Raw genomic sequence first — 24,391 nt, forward strand, 5'->3', positions numbered from 1 at the left:
GGGGAGAACTTCTGTGGGAGTTCTCCAAAACTTTGGTGGAAGAGTTGCAGAAACCCCGTAAAAACTGTAAACTGTTTTTCTGGGGTTTTCGTGGTTCTTCCGCTGAAGTTACAGTGGAGGCATGGGAGAACCCCCGCGAAAATGAACCCCTTACGTTTCCTACGATGGCAATATCTTTCATTCTTCAACTCTGGCATCCTTCATCTTAATGAACAGCAAACATTTAAAATGGGGGGAAAAAAGTCATGCAGGAAACAGAACAACATATTCCATGCTATGCAAAAAGATAGTTTATTATGACTGCTAAAAGATGAGATTATATTTTGTTTTTACAGAATGAAGGAAAGGAAATATACTGCATCTGAAACTATACTAATAGAAATTAAAAGCAACAAATGAAATTTACACTGCATTTAATATTGCAAATCGTCCCACGGCACTTCATTGTTGCAGGTCAGACCTAAGCAGATTTAGGAAGGGGGTTAGTGGAGGTGCCCGACAGCACCATGAAAGAGACAGATTTTAAGGAGGCTCTTCAAAGTGTGGAGAGCTATAGTAACAAGGAGTTTGGAGGGGGAGTTCCAGAATGTGGAGCAAGACAGCTCTGCCACATATAGCAGAGCAGAAGATGGGGAGAATGTGGAGCAGACCATAAAGTTGGAAAAGTGGAGTGTGTGGCCAGGGACATAGGACTGGAGGTGTCAAAGGTAAGGAGGGCTAAGGGCATGGTAAGATTTGAAGAGGAGGATATGGATTCTGAAATTGATGCACAGAGCTATGGGGAGCCAATGAAGTTCGTCAAGGATCAAGGTAATAGGTGAGGGAGATGTTGTGCATAAAAAGATGTGAGTGGTGGAGCTCCGGATGAGCTGGAGATTATGGAGAGTGGAGCTTGGAAGACCACTGAGGAAGTTTTTGGCAAGGTTGAGTCTAGAGATAACAAAGACATGGAAGAGGGTTTCAGCTGCATTGGCAATGAGATAGTGATAGGGATGGACAATGTTTCAAAGATCGAAGTCAGTCTCAGTGATGAACTGATCTATGGAACAGTATCGCAGCAATAAGTCAATGTCTTCAGGAGAAGAAGGGGACACAAGAAAAATGGCGAAACAAAAGAAACAAAAAAACGTGATATGTATGTTTCTATCTTGCTCAAAAGCTGGAAAATACTATTTGTTCTCAATTTATTTCTCCTAGTTCTAGAAAAAATATAAAGTTGCATATTATTTAGAGAATAGACCCTTTTTGGATTTTAATTTAAAATTTTATTTCAATTAAATCATAAAGGTAAATAAAAGGCAACTCTAGTATAATTAAGAACATAGAATATGAAATGAGAAAAGGCTATCTGGTTTATCAACCCCTTTCTTTCACAGAACATCCCTAATCCGCTGTCATGTACTCTACCCAACCCATTCATCTCTTAAGGAAAGGCTATTCCTTAGGGGAAGGGGAAGGCAAAATTTGTGCCCCCTCAAAAGATAGATCAAGCAAGTCTTCAGAATACCTATCTATCCTTGCATCCTATATCATTACGTTTTGCTCTGTGCTTTCCTTGAACATTACATTTTCAAGGTAAGAAGCCTTTAGAAGTTCCACATTTTTAACCACTGCTACTTGTACATGTTCTTGTAACTCAATTCTATTCAATCCAGCTCTTTTTTAAAAAGGGAACTAATCAACATTGCATTAATATCCACTAATTTCTGGTGGAAAAAAAATCCTTTCAATCTCAAACTTTGCTTGAGATTTGTTAATTCCACACTAATTCTCTAGTTCAGCGTGCTCACATCAAATAACTTGTTTCCAACTAAACTATCAATTCCTCTCAGCTATTGAAAACAATCCTTCAATCGTCGGTTTAGTGAAAATATTTTTTTTTTATCAGTCTCCCTTCAAAGCAGAGTCCTAAATGTCAGAATCATCTTGTTCTTTTTCACTCAATGGTTTCCAATGTAAGGTATGGTTTACACATCTGCAAACAATGTAGCCTTCCCGGTATATTCAATAAAAGGCTAGAGAAAGTTCTTTTGTCTTATAATCAATTGTCCTACAGATGCATTCCAATTTTTGAACAGCTTTTTCGATAACAGATTCACATTGACGGAATGGCTGATAGCAATGGCAAACAAAAAGGAAAGACTTGCATTTATATAGTGCCTTTCACGACCTCAGGATGTCCTAAAGCACTTTACAGCCAATTAAGTACTTTTGAAGTGTGGTCACTGTTGTAATGTAGGAAACGCGGCAGCCAATTTGCTCCTAGCAAGCAATGTGATAATGACCAGATAATCTGTTTTAGTGATGCTGGTTGAGGGATAAATATTGGCCAGGATACCGGGGATAAGCCCCCTGCTCTTCTTCAAAATAGTGCCATAGGACCTTTCACGTCCACCCGAGAGGGCAGATGGGGCCTCGGTTTAACATCTTATCCAAAAGACAGCACCTCTGGTAGTGCAGTACTCCCTCAGTACTGCCCTGGAATGTCAGCCTATATTTTTGTAATCTAGTTGCTGGGGTGGAACATGAACCCATAACCTTCGGACTCTGGGACGACAGTGCTCCCTACTGAGCCATGGCTGACACTGGGCAATGGAAATGTCATTAATTGTGCAAATGCTTTGAGATGTTTTGATGTGTTAAGGCAATAAAAAAAAGTTTTTTAAAAACAAAATTACACTCTGAATCCTCTTCCTTTTCCACTTATGTGTAAAAGCAGAAATATTACCTATCTTGAGGGGGGTCTTCATTTTTCTCAGGAGCATTCCCTACACTTTTCTGGACTGGGTCAGATTTACTGAGAAAAATCACAAAGTAAAGACCATCCTTTAAAATGTTTTGCGACATCGTGATGAGACAACATTGGAGGCTTCCCTGTGTGACCTCTCGCATTTCTGGGTATCGTTCATTTTTGCCCTAAGGCATGAAAAGGGCATATCCATTATTTGGATTCCCTACAAGGCCTGAGGGAACAGCTGGATGAAAGTGTATTGTGTAGAGGTTGTTCCTTAGAAAAAATAAACAAAATCGTAGAAGAGCATGTCTTATTCTTTATGCAGTTTTCTCACCATCTTTTTCAGTGCTATCTCTACCAAGTCTTTTACTCCCTCATCAGGGTCTTCTTCTGTTGGTTGTTTGATTAGGCTGCTTTTGAGCATGTGAAACATCTCCTCTCGTGAAATGAACCCATCTCCATTTAGATCAAAAACCTCAAAACAGACTGGATCAAAATAAATCAAGAAATAACTTTAGTCTTTATTAACTGGCATCCAAACATTCACATACATTTTTATGCCATTCAACAAACGTACAAATAATCCTACATTTTATCTTTTCGTCCAAAGTCCCTCGGAGGAATATTGATAGTCCTTCAATCCATTCCCTCATGCTGACAAAGCTATCATTATCTTTGTCAAATGCACGAAAAACTGAAAAAAATAAAAATCCAAACTCACATTAAGTATTTAAAATTTACTTAAAATTATTGGGTCTATAGTAAAGGCCTGCAATGGACTTTGGGATTCACCATCTAAAAGCAGGCCAGCTAAAGAGTTTAAATTTTGCATGGGTTACAAGCCAGTTATTGTATTCATAAAATATATGAGGATAAACCAATACTGAAATATTTAATCAAGAACAAAGTGGACAGTGGACTCGAAACTACCAGTAAGTGCTGACCTCATCTCCACTAGCAATTCTCATGAGAAAAAAAAAGTAAAACATGGTAGTACATCCTACTGCTAGAACTCTGATACAGAGTTAATACAGTTCTACCAATATTGCTTTTTACCTTAAATATAGGAATAATTTGATGGCAACTTAAATCCTGATTGCGGGTAAAATTCCTGCACTTACAACGAACATTTGAAAAAACAGATTAACTAAACATTCAGCTCATTGCTGTTTGTGGAACATTGTTGTGTGCAAAATTACTATGTCCACTTACATAACAACTGTAACTGCACTTCAAAAAAAATAATTGGAGGTAATTTTGACTTTGGGCAACAGTGTAAAACGGACAATATCGATTCAGCCACCCGTTATATCTCTCTCCCAATTTTCATTGACTTTAATGGAAATGAAAGTCAGGAGAGATGTATAATGAGATAATTTCTAGCAAAAATATATCAACATGAAGGTACTATTCTTTAATTTATGTATTCCCTCAATGTAAAAAGCATGTCATTATTGACATTCCTCTGAAAACATAGATACTCGCCTGGTCAGACATTTAAGAGCACTATGAAAGCATTATTTGGGTTGTAGAAATGCCTCCTCATAATTCATGCCACTTTGACTACCCCATCAACTGAACGATGAAATAGCTGCATAGACTAATATTAACATATGCCACATGATAACGCAAGTTGCTAAATAACTGTATATGCACATAACAGCATCCTGGAGTGCTGCCTTGTGTATTTGAATAGCAGATACAGCTTCTGACTTTGGAGAAGGACACTTAGGGGGAAAAATTCAGTTGTTTGCGCCTCCCGTGTGGGCGCAAAGCAACTAGCGCCTGGGTGCGGCGATTTTTGCGCCGCTCGCGAAATTAACTAGACATTATGCGGCGGCGCTAAACAATACCGCCCGATCTCCTGCGCACGCAGATCTTGACGTCATTCGAGAGTGCAACGCCCTTGTGATGTCCTGGAACGGAAATTGAGTGGCGCCCCCCTCCTTTCCGCCTGGCGCAACCAACGACAGGTAGACTGGAACGCTTCCCAGTCGCTGTGGGGCTGGGGGAGCGCTATTTAAAGGGAGCCTCTTCCTGGCTTTTGTGTGGTAGCCATTTTTGCATCACTTGTTCTGAGAGAGAGAGAGATTTTGAGAGAGGCAAAGAGAGAAAAAGAGAGACTTCTGCATTGAGTCAACGCTGTCTGAAGTAGTTTTGGCTTCTGAGCATAACTTTGCAGGTACTTTGGTTTTTGACCATCATAACTTTGATTGCCTAGATACTATGGGGGCTGCAATGGATGGGGGGCGTCGTCCTGCTCCATCACATTCAGAGGGCACAGAGATGCAGAGTGGCAATCATGGCCAGACAGAGGACGGCCACACAGGAGACCTTACCCTCCCAGGGTATTTCGCCAACAATTAATATGTCTGAGGAGCAGTGTTTGCGAAGGCTGCGCTTCAGCAAGGAGGTGGTCACTGAGCTCTGCCACCTGCTTCAGCCAGATCTGCAGCCTCAACTGAGGAGCAGGACGTCTGTCGGTGGAAGTGAAGATAACAGTGGCTCTGAACTTTTATGCCACCGGCTCATTTCAATCAGCTACTGGGGACATCGCCAATATCTCCCAGTTCCTGGTGCATTGCTGCATCCATCAGGTCACAAATATAGATACATAGATACATAGAAGATAGGAGCAGGAGTAGGCCATTCGGCCCTTCGAGCCTGCTCCGCCATTCAATGATATCATGGCTGATCATCCAAATTCAGTACCGCGGTCCCTGCCTTCTCCCCATATCCCTTGATCCCTTTAGCCTTAAGAAATATATCCAACTCTTTCTTGAATATACTTAATGAACTGGCCTCCACCGCCCTCTGTGGCAGAGAATTCCACAGGTTCACCACTCTCTGGGTGAAGAAATTCCTCCTCATTTCAGTCCTAAATGGCTTACCCCTTATCCTTAGACTATGACCCCTGGTTCTGGACTCCCCGGCCATCAGAAACATCCTTCCTGCATCTAGTCTGTCCAGGCCTGACAGAATTTTATAGGTTTCGATGAGATCCCCTCTCAATCTTCTAAACTCCAGTGAGTATAAGCCCAATCGACACAATCTCTCCTCATACGTCATTCCTGCCATCCCAGGTATCAGCCTGGTGAATCTTCGCTGCACTCCTTCCATGGCAAGAACGTCCTTCCTCAGGTAAGGCGACCAAAACTGCACACAATACTCAAGGTGTGGTCTCACCAAGGCCCTGTACAACTGCAGCAAGACATCCTTGTTCTTGTACTCGAACCCTCTTGCTACGAAGGCCAACATACCATTTGCCTTCTTAACCGCCTGCTGCACCTGCATGCTTACCTTCAGCGACTGGTGTACAAGTACACCCAGGTCTCTTTGCACTTCCCCTTCTCCCAATCTATTACCATTCAAATAATAATCTGCCTTCCTATTTTTGCCACCAAAGTGGATAACCTCACATTTATCCACATTATAGTGCATTTGCCATGTTTCTGCCCAATCACCCAACCTGTCCAAATCGTGCTGGAGTTTCACAACATCCTCCTCACAACATACACTCCCCCCCAGCTTTGTGTCGTCTGCAAATTTGGAGATATTACATCCAATTCCCTCATCCAGATCGTTAATATATATTGTGAACAGCTGGGGTCCTAGGACCGATCCTTGCAGTACCCCACTAGTCACTGCCTGCCACTCGGAAAACGACCCGTTTATTCCAACTCTTTGCTTTCTGTCCGCCAACCAGTTCTCTATCCAAGTCAATACCTTGCCCCCAATCCCATGTGCCTTAATTTTGCACGATAATCTCTTATGCGGGACTTTATCGAAAGCCTTCTGAAAGTCCAAATACACCACATCCACTGGTTCTCCCTTATCTATTTTACCAGTTACATCCTCAAAAAATTCCAGTAGATTAGTCAAGCATGATTTACCTTTTGTAAATCCATGTTGACTTTGTCCGATCCTGTCACTGCTTTCCAAGTGCTCTGCTATTACATCTTTTATAATGGACTCTAGCATTTTCCCTAATTCCCCACCTTTTCTCTACCACCTTTTTTGAATAGTGGGGTAACATTAGCTACCCGCCAATCCATGGGTACTGTTCCAGAGTCTATCGAGTTCTGGAAGATGACCAGCAATGCATCTACTATTTCTAGGGCCACTTCCTTAAGTACCCTGGGATGTAGATTATCAGGCCCTGGGGATTTATCGGCCTTCAGTCCCATCAATTTTCCTAACACCATTTCCCTACAAATACTGATTTCTTTCAGTTCCACCCTTTCATCAGACCCTATGTTCCCCGGCATCTCTGGGAGGTTATTTGTGTCCTCCTTTGTGAAGACAGAACCAAAATATGTATTTAGTTGGTCTGCCATTTCTTTGTTCCCCATTATAAATTCCCCCGATTCTGACTGCAAGGGACCTACGCTTGACTTCACCAATCTTTTTCTCTTCACATATCTATAAAAGCTTTTAGTCAGTTTTTATGTTCTCTGCAAGCTTACTTATTCTATTTTCCCTTTCTTAATTAATCCCTTTGTCCTCCTTTGTTGAATCCTAAACTGCTCCCAATCCTCAGGATTATTGCTTTTTCTGGCCAATTTATATGCCCTCTCCTTGGACCTTATGCTATCCCTAATTTCCCTTGTTAGCCACGGTTGGGTCACCTTTTTTGTTTTATTTTTATGCCAAACTGGGATGAACAAATTCTGTAGTTCATCCATTCGGTCTTTGAATGTTTGCCATTGCCTATCCACCGTCAACCCTTTGAGTGCCATTCCCCAATCAATCCTACCCAACTCGCTCCTCAGACCATCATAGTTTCCTTTATTTAAATTGAGGACCCTAGTCTCTGAGTCAACTACTTCATTCTCCATCTTAATGAAGAATTCGACCATATTATGATCGCTCCGACCCAAGGGGCCTCTTACAACAAGATTGCTAATTAATCCTTTCTCGTTACATAATACTATTCTTTAAAAGGAGACGAGAGTACATCTCTTTCCCCATGACCCCGGACAAGCAGCAAGAATGCGCAATGGGCTTTGCTAGGATAGCGGGCTTCCCCATGGTGCAGGGCGCCATTGACTGCACGCATGTGGCTTTGCGTGCTCCACATGAGAATGTCGGGGATTTCCGCAACCGAAAGGGCTCCTATTCCTTAAATGTTCAGTTGGTCTGTGACCACAGATAGCTGATGCTCTCTGTCAATGTCCACTATCCTGGCAGCAGCCACGATCCCTTCATCCTGCGCCAGACTTCTGTGGCAGACCTTTTCCAGGCACCGCATCACCCAGGTGGTTGGCTTCTCGTGGACAAGGGATATCCTCAGTGCACCTGGCTGATGACACCGCTTCGTACGCCCAACACCCTGCTGAGCTGCACTACAACGAGAGCCATCAAGCTACCAGGAACATCGTTGAGCACACAATCACCGTGCTCAAGCAACGGTTCTGCTGTATGGACCATTCTGGAGGAGCCCTGCAGTACTCGCCTGAGTGAGTCTCCCACTTCGTTGTTGTGTGCTGCATGCTGCATAACCTTGTAATCCTCAGGACCCAGCCAGTGCCACCAGGTATTGGAGCACCACCGGAGGAGGAGGAGGAAGAGGAGGAGGATGATCATCAGCAGCACCAAGGCGGGCGGGAGGCACACAATGTAGAAACTGGAAGAGCCGTCCGTCAAAGGCTCATAGCAAGCCACTTCTAGGCCCCTTCTGAGGAAATGGCTTCTGCCATTGAGAACAACCTGAATGAAACCAACCCGCAACCCCTAAGCCGGTCAAGGCAACAATGATTGCAAAGATCAAACATGTGCATTTTGAATACAAAAAGTTATTTATTTTACAAACTCTGTGTGTCTCATTTCCGCATGACAAACTAAGAAAGAAACACAAAAAAAAAGTCATTAACATAACTGGCTCTCACAACCTGGCGAAATGTCCAAAACAGTAAAAAAAATTTGACCACGACCCTCAGCCTTTATTAAAACAATGAACAACATTTTGTCACACCTCCTACTTTTTGCCCTTCGAGGGTGATCTCCTTCCCTTGCGCATTTCCCCCCTTCAGCTCCTCCGTAATGGGACCCCAGTGGCTGCAGCAAGGCTGGTGGAAGGCTGCTGATTGTCACAACCTGAGACTGCAGATGCCCTTAAAGGACGGTCTCGACCAGCTCTGGGCCTGGAGGGCCCGGCTACAGACTGCACCAACTCTGCATGGGCGGCAGCAGTCTGTCCTACAGGTGGTGGCAAGTGCAGTGGAGAAGTGACAGTGGTGGCAGCAGGAATGCTGTCATCTTGAGAGAGGACAGCAACTCCCTGCTCGACTGACACACTGGCACTCCCACGGGGCAGCACTTCAGCATCCGGAGCAATCTGCTGGAGCACAGATTGCTGGCCTACTGCGGCGCGGTGAAAGCCCCGGGGAAATGTGTCCAAACCAGCGAGGATGGCAGCAGTCAGTGCTCGCGTGGCCTCAATCTGAGTCTGCATGAGAACAGTCAGAGATGGGCTCATAGCTGCCAGTGACTGCATTGCAGCACTGAGCATTTGCGTGGCATCCGCCTGTGCTACAGCGAAGTGCTCCACACTCCTTGCCAGTGATTCAATGCATTCGAGCACCTTCCCACTGCACCCATGAGCTCAGTGTGCCTGTGCACCGCCTGGGCGCTCATTTCAGCGAGGACCCGCTCCTCCTCTGCATCCAGTGCAGTAGGACTCGATGGCATACTCTCCCTCCGGGGAGAAGGCCCCCGAGCTTCCCTACCCCCATCGCATTGCTGCAGCCCGCTGGGTCCTGGAGCTTCACCCTCATCAGACCATTCCCCCCTGCTCCCCTCCAGGGAAGGCGTAGGCATGGGCTTCCTCGGTAGAGGGTGGCGCTTGTGCTCCGGCTTCCTCTTCCTCCTCGTCTTCAGCTTCACTCCCACTGGCAGCTTGAGGGCCCGTCTCCTCAACTGGTGAATCACCATCTGAAAGCAGTGAGGTACAAGAGTGGCTTTAGCGTGAGGACAGGGTGGCAGCAAGGGAGGAATGAGTGCAGCGATTTAGTAAGTTGGATTGAAAGTGTCAAAGGCTGGTGTTGTGAGGACCAAGTGGAAGGAGAGAGGACAAAAAGGTGATGACCTTACCATTGCTGTCCAGAACGGGGTCGGTGTCTCCAGTGGCGACGGGACTGATCACCCGGCTTGCCACAATCCTCTGGACGCGCACCTCAAGATCGCTGAGGGGTTGCAGCTGAGGCCGCCCTCCACCCGTCCGTTGCTGCTGTCTCCTATTATGGGATAGCTTGGCCTGCGAGAAAAAGTACAGCGTCTGAGTAAATATACAGCCATGGTCTTGCCTGATGTGCCTCCCATAGATAAATAGCCCTTACTGTATGCAGCCATGGTCCTGCCTGATGTGCCTCCCATAGTTGAATAGCCCTTACTGTATGCAGCCATGGTCTTGCCTGATGTGCCTTCCATAGTTGAATAGCCCTTACTGTATGCAGCCATGGCCTTGCCTGATGTGCCTCCCATAGTTGAATAGCCCTTACTGTATGCAGCCATGGTCTTGCCTGATGTGCCTCCCATAGTTGAATAGCCCTTACTGTATGCAGCCATGGCCTTGCCTGATGTGCCTCCCATAGTTGAATAGCCCTTACTGTATGCAAAGTGTGGAATGTGCGTGTGAGTTTGATGAAAGGGCCATAGGTGTTGGCTGAGTGTTGGGCATTGGGGCTTTTAAGACCCTCTGGCCATAGAGTGAGGTTGAGATGGAGGGATGTAGAGGTTTTGAAAAAAAGCCACTCACCCGGACGACCCAAGTGAGATCGTGAACTTTTTTCTACATTGGATATGGGTCCTGGGCACCATGCTCCTTGAGGAAATGCTCTGAGCCACCTCCCTCCACTCTCTTCTGTACTCGCGTGGCAAAGGCCTCCTGCCATTCTCTGGGTACAGTATAGATCTTCTGCGCTCCCCCGTGCCAACCAGAGCCTCCAAGGCCCCCTCGCTGAAGCGCTGTGCTCGCTCCCTGGCCCTCTCCATAGTCCTTGGCTGGAAGATTTAGGCACAGGTTTGTCCATAGAAACATAGAAGATAGGAGCAGGAGTAGGCCATTCGGCCCCTCAAGCCTGCTCCGCCATTCAATGAGATCATGGCTGATCATCCAATTTCAGTACCCTGTCCCTGCCTTCTCCCCATATCCCTTGATCCCTTTAGCCTTAAGAAATATATCCAACTCCTTCTTGAATATATTTAATGAATTGGCCTCCACTGCCTTCTATGGTAGAGAATTCCACAGGTTCACCACTTTCTGGGTGAAGAAATTCCTCCTCTTCTCTATCCTAAATGGCTTACCTCTTATCCTTAGACTGTGACCCCTGGTTCTGGACTCCCCGACCATCGGGAACATCCTTCCTGCATCTAGTCTGTCCAGTCCTGCCAGAATTTTATAAATTTCAATCAGATCCCCTCTCATTCTTCTAAACTCTAGCGAGTATAAGGCCAATCAACCCAATCTCTCCTCATATGTCATTCCTGCCATCCCAGGTATCAGTCTGGTGAATCTTCGCTGCACTCCCTCCATGGCAAGAACATCCTTCCTCAGATAAGGCGACCAAAACTGCACACAATACTCAAGGTGTGGTCTCACCAAGGCCCTGTACAACTGCAGCAAGACATCCTTGTTCTTGTACTCAAACCCTCTCGCTATGAAAGCCAACATACCATTTGCCTTCTTAACCGTCTGCTGCACCTGCATGCTTACCTTCAGCGACTGGTGCACAAGGACACCCAGGTCTCGTTGCACTTCCCCTTCTCCCAATCTATTGCCGTTCAGATAATAATCTGCCTTCCTGTTTCTGCCACCAAAGTGGATAACCTCGCATTTATCCACATTATACTGCACCTGTCATGCTTCTGCCCAATCACCCAACCTGTCCAAATCACACTGGAGTTTCTCGGCATCCTCCTCACAGCACACACGCCCACCCAGCTTTGTGTCGTCTGCAAACTTGGAGATATTACATCTAGTTCGCTCGTCTAGATCATTTATATATATTGTGAGTAGCTGGGGTCCTAGGACCGATCCCTGCGGTACCCCACTAGTTACTGCCTGCCACTTGGAAAAAGAGCCGTTTATTCCAGCTCTTTGCTTCCTGTCTGCCAACCAGTTCTTTATCCAAGTCAGTACCTTGCCCCCAATCCCATGTGCCTTAACTTTACATGCTAATCTCTTATGCGGGACCTTATCGAAAGCCTTCTTAAAGTCCAAATACACCACATCCACTGGTTCTCCCTTATCTATTCTACCAGTTACATCCTCAAAAAATTCCAGTAGATTAGTCAAGCATGATTTACCTTTTGTAAATCCATGTTGACTTTGTCCGATCCGGTCACTGTTTTCCAAGTGCTCTGCTATTACATCTTTTATAATGGACTCTAGCATTTTCCCCACTACTGATGTCAGGCTTACCGGTCTATAATTCCCCGTTTTCTCTCTACCACCTTTTTTGAATAGTGGGCTAACATTAGCTACCCTCCAATCCATGGGAACTGTTCGAGTCTATCGAATTTTGGAAGATGACCAGCAATGCATCTACTATTTCTAGGGCCACTTCCTTAAGTACCCTAGGATGTAGATTATCAGGCCCTGGGGATTTATCGGCCTTCAATCCCGTCAATTTCCCTAACACCATTTCCCTACAAATACTGATTTCTTTCAGTTCCACCCTCTCATTAGACCCTATGTTCCCCGACATCTCTGGGAGGTTATTTGTGTCCTCCTTTGTGAAGACAGAACCAAAGTATGTATTTAATTGGTCTGCCATTTCTTTGTTCCCCATTATAAATTCCCCTGATTCTGAATGCAAGGGACCTACCAATCTTTTTCCCTTCACATATCTATAAAAGCTTTTACAGTCAGTTTTTATGTTCCCTGCAAGCTTACTCTCATATTCTATTTTCCCTTTCTTAATTAATCCCTTTGTCCTCCTTTGCTGAATCCTAAATTGCTCCCAATCCTCAGGTTTACTGCTTTTTCTGGCCAATTTATATGTCTTCTCCTTGGATCTTATGCTATCCCTAATTTCCCTTGTTAGCCACGGTTGAGTCACCTTTTTTTTAAAATTTTTATGCCAAACAGGGATGAACAAATTCTGTAGTTCATCCATGCGATCTTTGAATGTTTGCCATTGCCTATCCACCGTCAACCCTTTGAGTAACATTCCCCAATCCATCCTACCCAACTCGCGCCTCATACCATCATAGTTTCCTTTATTTAAATTCAGGACCCTAGTCTCCGAGTCAAATACTTCACTCTCCATCTTAATGAAAAATTCTATCATATTATGATCACTCCGACCCAAGGGGCCTCGCACAAGATTGCTAATTAATCCTTTCTCATTACATAATACCGAGTCTAAGATGGCCTGATCTCTAGTTGGTTCCTCGACATATTGGTCCAGGAAATCATCTCATATACACTCCAGGAATTCCTCCTCCACAGTATTGTTACTAATTTGGTTAGCCCAAGCTATATGTAGATTAAAGTCACCCATGATAACTGCTGTGCCCTTATTGCATGCGTCTCTAATTTCCCGTTTAATGCCATCCCCAACCTCCGCATTACTGTTTGGAGGTCTGTATACCACTCCCACTAACGTTTTCTGCCCCTTGGTATTTCTCAGTTCTACCCATACAGATTCCACGTCATCAGAGCTAATATCCTTCCTTTCAATTGTGTTAATCCCCTCTTTAACCAGCAATGCTACCCCACCTCCTTTTCTTTTTTGCCTCTCTTTCCTGAATATTGAATACCCCTGGATGTTGAGTTCCCAGCCTTGGTCACCCTGGAGCCATGTTTCCGTAATCCCGATCATATCATATTCGTTTACCTCTATTTGCACAGCTAATTCATCCACCTTATTTCGAATGCTCCTCGCATTAAGACACAAGGCCTTCAGGCTTGTTTTTTTTAACACTCTTACACCTTTTAGAATTATTATTTACTGTGGCCATGTTTGATTTAAACCCTTGATTTCTCTGACTGCCACCTTTGTTTTTCTCCTTTCTTTCTTTTGCTTCTATCCTTGTTTCCCTTTCCTCTGTCTCCCTGCTCAGGTTACCAACCCCCTGCCATTTTAGTTGAAACCCTCCCCCAGAGCACTAGCAAACACTCCCCCTAGGACATCGGTCCCGGTCCTGCCCAGGTGCAAACCGTCCATTTTGTACTGGTCCCACCTCCCCCAGAACCGGTTCCAATGTCCCAGAAATTTGAATCCCTCCCCCTTGCACCATTCCTCTAGCCACGTATTCATCTGAAATATCCTTCTATTTCTACTCTGACTAGCATGTGGCACTGGTAGCAATCCTGAGATTACTACCTTTGAGGTCCTATTTTTTAATTTACCTCCTAACTCCCTATATTCAGCTTTTAGGACCTCATCCTGTTTTTTACCTATATCATTGGTACCTATATGCACCACGACAACTGGCTGTTCACCCTCCCCTTCCAAAATGTTCTGCAGCCGTTCTGAGACATCCTTGACCCTTGCACCAGGGAGGCAACATACCATCCTGGAGTCTCGTTTGCGGCCACAGAAATGCCTATCTATTCCCCTTGCAATAGAATCCCCTATTACTATAGCTCTCCCACTCTTTTTCCTCCCGTCCTGTGCAGCAGAACCACCCACAGTGCCAGGAAGTTGGCTGCTGCTGCCTTCCTCTGATAAGCCATCTCCAGGCTGAGATTCAAGGCTCCAATGAGCAGGGTGTGGCTGGAGAGCAAGATCGACCTTCCCCTTTAAGAACTGACTGGCGCCAGTGTGTCTGTGTTGAATCGGTAACTGATAGCACCTGCGCTGCGCCCACGCTCTGAGGTAGCGCCTCGCTCCTCGGCCTTAGCGCCTTAAGAGAGGTGTGTAGCGCCTGATTTAGAGCTACAATCACCTCCAGGGGCGATAAAAACCAAGTTTACCGACAGAGGCAATAATTAGCGCCAGGCACTAAATTTTGCGCACGGCCGAGAACGGCGCCCCAAACAGGGCAATACTGAATTTCTCCCCCTTAGATTTCTTAACACAGCCCGAGTCTGGGTGGGTAGTGTAGTCTAAGCCTCCAATATTTACATTTGGAAAAGCATACAATTAACCAGTGATTTTCAGCATCAAATTGTTTCTCACATCAGTAGTTCCTTAATTAGATGTTTAGATTGTGGACTGTAAACTATTCACACTAGCTTTAGCCACAGGCTTGATCAGTTCTTTTGATGGTTAGAATGAATTTGGCTCATGGCGAGTACCTCTAGGTAACCATGACCAGTTAATAACAAGGAACAATAATTGAAAATGCCCAAAATCTGAAATAAAAGCATAAAATATTGGAAATATACAGCAAATCTCTTAGCGTCTGTAAATAGAAAAGTCAGGTTAACACTTCAGGTGCAGACCCTTTGTCAGAACTGGAACCTGTAAGATAAGTGAACCCCCTTAATTAGGAATAAATAAAGCAAAGGATGGGAGGGCAGAACTACGGCTAAACACAAAAAATCAGGAATGCCAACCTCTGTCACAAAGAAAGATAAATGGGTTAAATGCCAGCAAAAAGGTTTTCATAAAAACTGGAAAGAGTAGCAACTGGGGGGGGGTGGTGGGAATCAGCTCAGTGAGGCAACAAAAAGACAATAAAGTAACAGAACAGTGTGAAAATAACTAAGTAAGGCATGAGAAAGTTGCACAGCAAGATAGCACAAATAAACACGACAAATAAAAGAAAAAAAACAGTAAATGCAGGAAATTGGAGACAAAACCGAAACATACTGGAAACATACATTTTCTCTGAGTGTTGTTGGACCTATTGTGTACTTCCAGCGCTTTTGTCAATCTGTGAATACTTTTGCAGTACCTGACCAACATTAGCTCATTCAATCTTCTTAGGTCTTGACAGCAGGATGTCTGACTTTAATCTTCCTCACTATCAACTTGCTCCATTGCAATAACTTGCCTTTCTACTATAGAACTTAATGGCCTAGAAATTCGGTTGGTTGCGCCAGCGATTAGCGCCTAATGAGCCCGAGATTTGGGGCGCTACCCAATGTTTGGGTGGGCGCAATGAGGATAGCGACAACTCCCATATTGAGTATCCATTTAGCGCCTGCGCTAACTGTTAGCGCGCGCCCGCATGCGCAGGCAGATCATGACGTCATTTCAGTGTGCAACGCCCTTTTGGCGCCCCTGACCGGATATTCGGTGGCGCCCAGAACCTTTCCGCCTGGCGCTATTAGTGACAGTTCGATGGAACATTCCCAGGCCCTTCTTGGAGTCAGGGGGCGCTATTTAAAGAGGACAGCTCTAGTATAAAAGCTGCAGCCACTTGGCCTGTTCACTCTGATCGTTGCTGGAGAGAGTTGGTGAGCTACTGTTGCACAGGATTTATCGGATTTAGCCTTCGAATACTTGGGACCTTCAGCCCTGTCCAGAGCAGTTGGAGCACTAGACATTACAGCGTGTTGCCCGTCTGGCATAGCAATGGGAGCTGCTTTGGAGGGGAACGTCCTCATGGCCGGACACTTTGAAGGGGAACAGAGACGGCGAGAGAGAGGGCCGGGATTGGCCAGAAGGAGGAGGGGCAATGGAGGTCGGCCACTCCGAAGATACGCCGCGAGGGTTTTCAGGCAGCAGGTGTCATACCTTACCATGTCAGAGGAGCAGTGTCTGCGAAGGCTCCAATTTGGTAAGGAGGTTGTGACTGAGCTGTGCCACCTGCTTGCTGAGGATCTGCAGCCGCGTCTACGGTGCAGGACCTCTCTGTCGGTGGCCATCAAAGTGACTGTTGCCCTCAACTTTAACGCCACCGGATCCTTTCAGTCAGGCACTGGGGACATAGCGAATATATCTCAATTTGCAGTGCATTGTTGCATCCGGCAAGTGACAGCTGCCCTCTATAGAAGAAGGAGTCAATTAATCACCTTCCCTCTGACCCTGGAGAAGCAGGCGGAGCGCACGCAGGGCTTCGCTGCTATTGCGGACTTCTCCATGGTGCAGGGGGCCATTGATTGCACACACGTGGCTTTGCGGGTGCCATTACTGAATTCTGAGGAGTTCCGCAACCGCAAGGGGTTCACTCCCTCAATGTCCAGCTAGTCTGTGACCACCGCCAGATGATCATGGCAGTCAACGCGCAATTCCCTGGGAGCAGCCACGATGCGTTCATCCTGCGGCAGACCTCAGTTTCTGACCTTTTTGAGGGGCCGGCTCACCCACGAGGCTGGCTTCTTGGCGACAAGGGCTATCCTCTCTGCCCATGGCTCATGACCCCACTCCATTTGCCCGCCACCCCGGCAGAAGAGCTTTACAATAGCAGCCATCAGGCAACCAGGAACATTGTGGAGCACACTACTGGTGTGCTCAAACAGCGTTTCCACTGTCTAGACCATTCGGGGGGAGCCCTGCAGTACTCGCCGGAGCAAGTGGGTCGCATTGTCGTCGTCTGCTGCATGCTCCACAACTTGGCCATTCGATGAACCCAGCCAATGCCAGCCAACCCTCAAGGTCCAGCAGAGCAGGCGGACGAGGAGGAGGAGGAGGAGGAGGAGGAGGAAGAGCAGGCGGACGAGGAGGAGGAGGAGCATGCGGACGAGGAGGAGGAAGAAGATGGGAGGGCTCCTGAAACTGGAAGGGCCGTCCGTCAGAGGCGCATAAGGACTCGGTTCGAGGACCCTCTGACGGAATGATGGGTCTCATTCGTCCTGCGCACTTCTGATCATACAAAGCCTATGTAGGCCACCATGAGTGTAAATAGTTATGAGTACCATTGTAAATAAAAAATGTTCTTTATTTTCAAAAAAGTGCTTCCTTCCAGCATAACAACGTCATGTCAACAGAAACCATAACTAACAAAATAACAGTTAACTCTCTGGCAAAGCCGCAAAACTAAACAAACCATCACCAACAATCAGAACAGGTGAGGGCGTTCTTGAATTTGGGGAAAGAAACGTCTCAGCACCTCCCTCTACTGCTGGCCCCTTGATGGAGACCGACTTCTCTTTCGCGGTCTGCCCCTTCCCTTCCTGCTGCTCCTCCGTAGTTGAACCCCAGTGGCGGCGTCAAGGATGGGGGACGCCTGGTGACTGTCTGCAAGTGCAGAAGCCCCTGAGGGACAGCCTGGACGACCTCTGGGCTTGGAGGGTGCGGAGGCTGGCTGCTTGATCTGGCCATGGCTGGAAGCAGTGTGCACTGCAGGTGGTGGCAGCTGCACTGCAGACGTCCCAGCGGTGGCATGAGCAATGGTCACCTGCCGAGAGAGGACACCTGCACCATGGTCGGACGAAACACTGGCTCTCGGAGGGGACCGGCTCGGCTCTACCGCCACAAGCGACTGCTCCACTGATTCCTGGCCTCATGTGGTACTGGAAGGGCCCGGGGTGATCCTAGCTGATGCAGATAGGGTGGCAGCAGTGAGAGTTCGCGTTGCCTCAATCTGGGTCTGGACGAGGCCAGCAAGTGACTGCGTGGCAGCAGTGAGGACCTGTGTGGCAGGTGCCAGTGCTTCGGAGAAGCCCTGGACAGTTCTCTCCATTGCTTCGGACAAGGCCGCAGCAGTCCGTTCCACTGCCTCGGACAAGCCCTGGACAGACCTTTCCAGGGATTGTCTGAAGCTCTGAACAGTCCTTTCCATTGCTGCCCCGAAGCCCTGGACAGTCCTCTCCATTGCAGCGCCAAAGTCCAGCACACTCTTTGCCAGTGTTTCTATCGACTGAGGCATCCTCCCCACTGCAGCCATAAGCTCAGTGTGCCTGAGCCGGGCCTGGTTGCTCATTTCAGCCAGGCTACGCACCTCCTCTGCACTCTGTGCAGCAGTCATCACTCCCTGCCTCGCCCTCTGGGGAGCTGGTGCCCGAACTTGCCTACCCCCTCGCGTTGATGCAGGCCGCTTGTTCCGGCAACTAGCTGCTCATCAGAGCCCCCCCCTCCCCTCCAGGGAGCTACTATCCCCAGTCTGCAGATGTGTTGGCTCCCCTGCGGCTGGAACAGATGGTGCGGCTTCCTCCTGATCCTCGCCTCCGGAGGCACTGGCACTGGCAGCTTCAGGGCCCGGATCCCGAGCTGGTGATGCAGCATCTGAAAGCAGGGAGGTGGAAGAGTGGCTTTAGCAAAAGGACAGGTTGGCAGCAAGGCATGCCAGATTGCGGCAAGGCTATGACATGGCTCCACAGTGAGAAAGCATGCTGGCGGGGGGACCAAGTGGAAGGAGACAGCTGAAAAAGGTGAGATCCTTACCATCGCTGTCGACAATGGGGTCGGCAGCTGCAGTGGTAACAGGACCACTCAGACGTCCTCCAAGAATCTGGTGCACTCTCTCCTCGAGATCCGTCAGAGTGACCACTTGTGGAGGTCCTCCACCGGTTCGAAGCTGGTCCTTGCGAATCGTCGCCAGCTTGGACTGCAGGGGAAAGAAGGGGAAGTTCTGTTACATGACGCCCTGAGTGATCATCTCATGCCCCCCATGGTGCAAGAGCCCTTACATGATGCCCTGAGTGATCATCTCATGCCCCCCATGGTGCAAGAGCCCTTACATGACGCCTTGAGTCAAATGTGCATGTGTGTGCCCAGAAAGGGCCATGGGTGCTTGCTGACACATGGCCATTGGGGCATCACGCACCCTGTAGCCATGAAGTCAGGTGCAAATGGAGGGAATCAGAAGTTTGCATAAACACCACTCACCCTCACGACCCGAGTGAGGTCGTTGAATTTCTTCCTGCACTGAACAGGGCTGCTGGTCGCCATGCTGCTGGAGTTGACCCTCTGACAAACATCCCTCCAAGCTCGGCGGTTGTCCTTTTGATTCGGCCTCCTGCCATTGTCAGGATAGAGAACATCTCGACGGCGCTCCACTGCGGCCACCAAGTGCTCCAGAGCCTCAGTGCTGAAGTGCTCTGCTCTCTGTCTCACCTTCTCCATCTTGACCAAGTTTTTTGCGCCAGAGAAGGGCGTGCACCGATTCCGACGCCTACAGGGCGATGAGTGTGGAAGCTGAGGCTGACTGACCCACCCCTTTAAGAGCCGGCCGGCGCCTGGAAGTCTCGTGGTTACCGGTAATTGAGATCACCTGCGCTGCGCCCGTCCGCGCCAATATTGGGTAGCGCCGGAAGTTTTGCGCCTTAGGAGACCCGCGCAATGTCTGAATTCGCGCCTCAATCATCTTTGGGGGCGATGCAACCCAATATCGCGCCAGGCGGCGATAAGTTTTGTCTGGCTATAAACTTTGTGCAGCGCCAGTTCTAACGCCTCAAGCGGGGCTATACCCAATTTCTAGGCCAATGTTTTTTCTGTATCTTTTATGATTTTTCCCCAACTATGCCCACTAGTTTACTTACCAGAAACTCTCCATCAGTATTCTTAGTCTATTATTTCCCCATGAATATCCAGAAGCAGAAAATGGGTGGAAGTCCCACCCCACCTGCACCCCAGTTTTCATCCCGATACATTTTCTAGTAGATGGGGCCAACAGAGGAAGAAAAGCTTGCCTCAAACAGATAGGCGCTTCATTCAAATATTCAGTTGGGGACGTGCCCATCTTGCAATCCATTTCCTGCTAGTGTGGCATGCAAGAAGTCAAATGTGAATTATGCCTATTTGAACGGAGTGTCCAGAGTCATTGGCTGAAATTTTCTGGCGTCCTTGTGGGCAGAATTGGAGGCGGGTCGGGAGGCAAATTTGAAATAACTTGGAGCGGGTCAGGAACCCGACGTCATCCTGCCTCCACGCGCCTTTCCCTTGGGCGGGTTTGCCAGCGCGGCAGCGACCCGAACAGTAGAGGCAGCTGAGCTAATTCAAATGATTATTAGGTACTTGTCAGAACCTTAAACGTCTTTTTAACCCTATCTTTCAAATTTCCCTGGATGACCACGAGAATCACGCAGCTCGGGAACCACATCTGTGAGCCTGAGGCGGAAGTTCAGTGGCTCATTAGTGCACAGCATGGAAAGCACAATAAATACTCCCACTTAATACCTGGTTACTTTCCTAAGGCAGATGCTGTTGCTGAGTGCATTGACAGCACAGATTTAGCTCTCTAGAGGTTGCAAATCTTTTCAGCAAAGTCGGGATCCACTGTCACCTCACTGGTACAACCTATAACACCATTGACAGATTGCTTCTGTCATCTCTACTTGACCTGCCATCTATTCCATAAGCATGGGTGCCGTTTATACTGTCTCACCTTGGTCCTCAGAATCAGACCTCGATGGGCCCCAACACCAGCAGCACCAGGCACACCAGCAGAACCAACACCACCACTCTTCTCCTCAGCAACTTGAAGCTGCACAGGGCAGAGGGCATCAGCATAGGGCTGCACTGCACAGGAGGTGATACCCCCAACACAGGGTATACAGGCAGAGAATGAGCTTCCTCAACATGATTGAGCAGCAGTGCCAAAGGAGGCCCAGGCTATCGCGCCAGGGCATTGCAGACATTTGCACATCGCTGGAGCAAGATCTGCAACCCAGGGGAGTGGCTGTCAAAGTCACCAGCCCCTCAATTTCTTCACCTCAGGCTCTTTCCAGCAGACATTTGCAGCATCTCGCTGTTGGCTGCCCACAGATGCATTACACCGATGCCCTGTTTGACAAGTCAGCCAATTATATCAACTTTGCCACTGATGAAGCCAGTGTTACTGAGCGGGCGTTCGGCTTTGCCGCTCTGGCTGGCTTCCCATGGGTGCAAGGCAACATCAACTGCACACATGTGGCCATCAGGGCACCCTATCATCACCCAGGAGTCTTTGTCAACTGCAAGGGCTTCCACTCCTTCAATGTGCAGCTCGTCTGCAAAAAAGGAAGATCATTTTGCATGTGTACGCCAAATACCCTGGAACCTGCCATGATTCTTTCGTCCTGCGTTAGTCCACCCTTCCTCAGCTTTTCACTCCTCCAAACAGACTTTCCGGCTGGCTGGTTGGAGACTAGGGCTATCTACTGAAGACGTGGCTCATGACACCCTTGAGGAGGCCAAGTACTGAGGTCGAGGAGAGATACAATGAAAGCCACATTGCCACCAGATGCGTCATAGAGCAGACAATAGGCACACTGAAAATGCGCTTCAGATGCCTTGATAGGTCTGGAGGAGCCCTTCAGTACGCACCAGCCAGGGTCTCCAGAATCGTCCTGGTCTGCTGTGTCCTGCACAACATAGTGCAGCAGTGAGGATTAGTGCTGCATGAGGAGCAAGGCACTGAGCGCACAGCCTCTTCAGAGGAGGAGGAGAAGTTCAGCTGGAAGACGAGGAGGAGGAGGAGCAGGAGGAACCTGTGGTCCAGATCCCACCAGCGCCTAAGCACATTGCTGCCCGGGAGACCAGGGATGGCCTCATCACAGCCCGATTTACTTAACTTCAGGCATTACACCCATATGGCTGCCTTATGCTGCGCCAGGCTCCCAACACCCCACAGCAACACCATAAAGCATCCCTACAATGACCAAGCCATTCCTTTCACACTGACCACCATTGCTGGAAGTAACATTATGTCTCACCATTCACTTCAACTCACTAAGCCACTTCCAAATTTGCAGACACAATTGGCCATGACGGAAAGTAGTGAAAATAAGAATTTTTTATCTGTGACATCACATTAACAGAAACGTCACACAAAGTTATTAAAACACCCAAGTGATTACCCTTGTGCATCTACTTGTGTGTCATCTTTCTCTTACGCATGCTTCTACGAGGTGCTACCCCTGCGGCTTCAGCAGAGGTAGAGGCAGGCTGCTCACTTCCCTGCTGCGACTGCATAGACACTTTTGGTCGACGTCCACTGGGTTTTGGAGCCTGTGATGGCCCCGCCAAAGTCTGCTCCTCCTGCGACTGTGCAGGAGCAAACTCGGCCATCGCGATCCCAGGAGGGATGTGGGGCTCTGACTGAGGGCGAGGCAAAAGGGGAGAACTGTGAGTGCTTTGAGAGGAGCCCCCACTTCCATGTCCCCTCTTACTGTCATCCCTCTCATGGGTCACCAGCACTTCCCTGCTAGCAAGGAGCTGGAGAGCACTTTGCTGCACAGCAGTGGGGCCATGAGGACCCAAGTATACATTTACATCCCTCCTAGAGAGGAGGTATATGAGCGTCTGCCATCTATTCTCAATAGATAGCCATCTATTATCCATAGATTCCATGTGCTCTTGTGAGTGGCGCATTGGATGCTCCATGCAGGTGGCCATCCTTTTCATGCAAAAGCCTACAGTCGCCATCGCCTGCGACACGGTGTTGCTCATGTTGGAGGTGGACTCCTCCATTCTCTGCACATTTGAAGACATCGCGGTCACAAAACCTGTCAAAGCCTCCTGCACCTCCAGGATCGCCCTCTTGGCTCAGCGTCTGCATACAGCGGAGCAAAGCTGGCAGCGTCCTACACCCTCCAGCGAGGAGTCTCCACTGTTGTCCCTGTCTCTACCATCTCCTCTTGCTCACTTGTGACTTGCGAGACACCAGGTGGCGAGACACCAGGTGACAACACTACTCTATCTCGTGTGGGACCCACCGAGGTGTACGTATCTCACTGGTGCAGGGTGCACTTATGTCTGGTGACGGTGAGCCCTCAGAGGCTAGAAGCTCCTCTGAGGAGTCGTCTTCCTTTTCCTGGGCCATGTTGGGGGCGGGGGGGACTCTTGATGGATCTGTGGGAGAGTAAATAGATGATTTAGAAATGTCATATCAAGAATGGGTAACAATACCATTATGCACATGCTGAACATTCACTGGCTGCTGACATCAGTCCCCATATGAGTGACTGCTGTATGCTATGTGGCTGTATGAGATGTAATTCTGCCACCAGGTTGCTGAAATGTCCCCCCTCTCCATTTCGCACCTACAGCTGCTCTGTGATTCCGGAGACTTCCAGGGCCACCTCCTCTGCTGCAGCTAAGGTGGCCAATAATGGAGGGCCACCTTCGGTTCTCTCCCTCTCTCTCTAATTGTGGGCTCGCTTCTCCTGCAAGGAGACAATGAAGAGAAGTTTGAGTGAGAGTGATGGAATGAATGTAAGGAATGGATGGGTAACATCTTTAGAGGGGGACTATGAGGGAGTGTCGTGCCAATGCCAAATGGCCTCCTTGTGTGTTGTTAGTTGGTATAATTGCATTAGGATGAGGGTGAGTGTGAGGGGCGGTTAGTCAGATGGGGATGTGATAATGTAGATAGAGAGAGAGGGATGAGTGGACATGCAAGGTATGTTGGTGTAAGGATGTGCAGGAGCAGGCTTGGGAAAGCAGAGTGATGGGATATGATGAGAGGCACAGCAGGATACAGTTGAGTGTGGCTTTGCACTCACCTTTCCTGATCGAATGAGATCATTGAAACATTTGCAGCACTGCACCCCGTTCCTCCTGACAACATCCCTGCTGTTGACCTCCTCTGCTATTTGGAGCCAGGCTCCTCTGGTCTGCTGGAGAGGTCTCTTCTGCCCATCTGAAGGGAAGAGGGCCTCCCTGCATTCTCTCACTCCCTCCACAAACATAGGGAGGGAGTCATCCGAGAACCTGGGTGCAGCCCTCTGTCTCTGTGCAATCATGTGTTTGGAACACTCCAATGCTACAGTACAGTACCTGCACACTCCTAGATGAACCTTCAAATGCAATGTGGTCATGGCTGCTTTAAATATCCTGGCTGAAAACGCATCATTGATGACATCATCAGACCCGCACCATTTAATAGAGCCAGGTA

At 48.0% G+C, this 24,391-nt stretch overlaps 1 protein-coding gene across 3 annotated transcripts in view; it reads right to left on the minus strand.

The window, feature by feature from the left end:
* Positions 1 to 24,391, minus strand: part of clxn (calaxin) — a 74,961-nt gene that overhangs the window by 6,576 nt on the left and 43,994 nt on the right. For all 3 annotated transcript variants that reach the window (XM_085988502.1, XM_085988504.1, XM_085988503.1), the window contains 2 exons: positions 3,324 to 3,428; positions 3,069 to 3,220 (listed from right to left, as the gene is read on the minus strand). In XM_085988502.1, coding sequence (XP_085844628.1) covers positions 3,069 to 3,220; positions 3,324 to 3,428 — 257 coding nt within the window. The remainder of the gene's footprint in view (positions 1 to 3,068; positions 3,221 to 3,323; positions 3,429 to 24,391) is intronic.

This window comes from Somniosus microcephalus, chromosome 5 (assembly GCF_052327205.1).
Source record: "Somniosus microcephalus isolate GS21.2 chromosome 5, FLI_Smic_1.0, whole genome shotgun sequence".
Classification (NCBI taxonomy): Eukaryota; Metazoa; Chordata; class Chondrichthyes; order Squaliformes; family Somniosidae; genus Somniosus; species Somniosus microcephalus.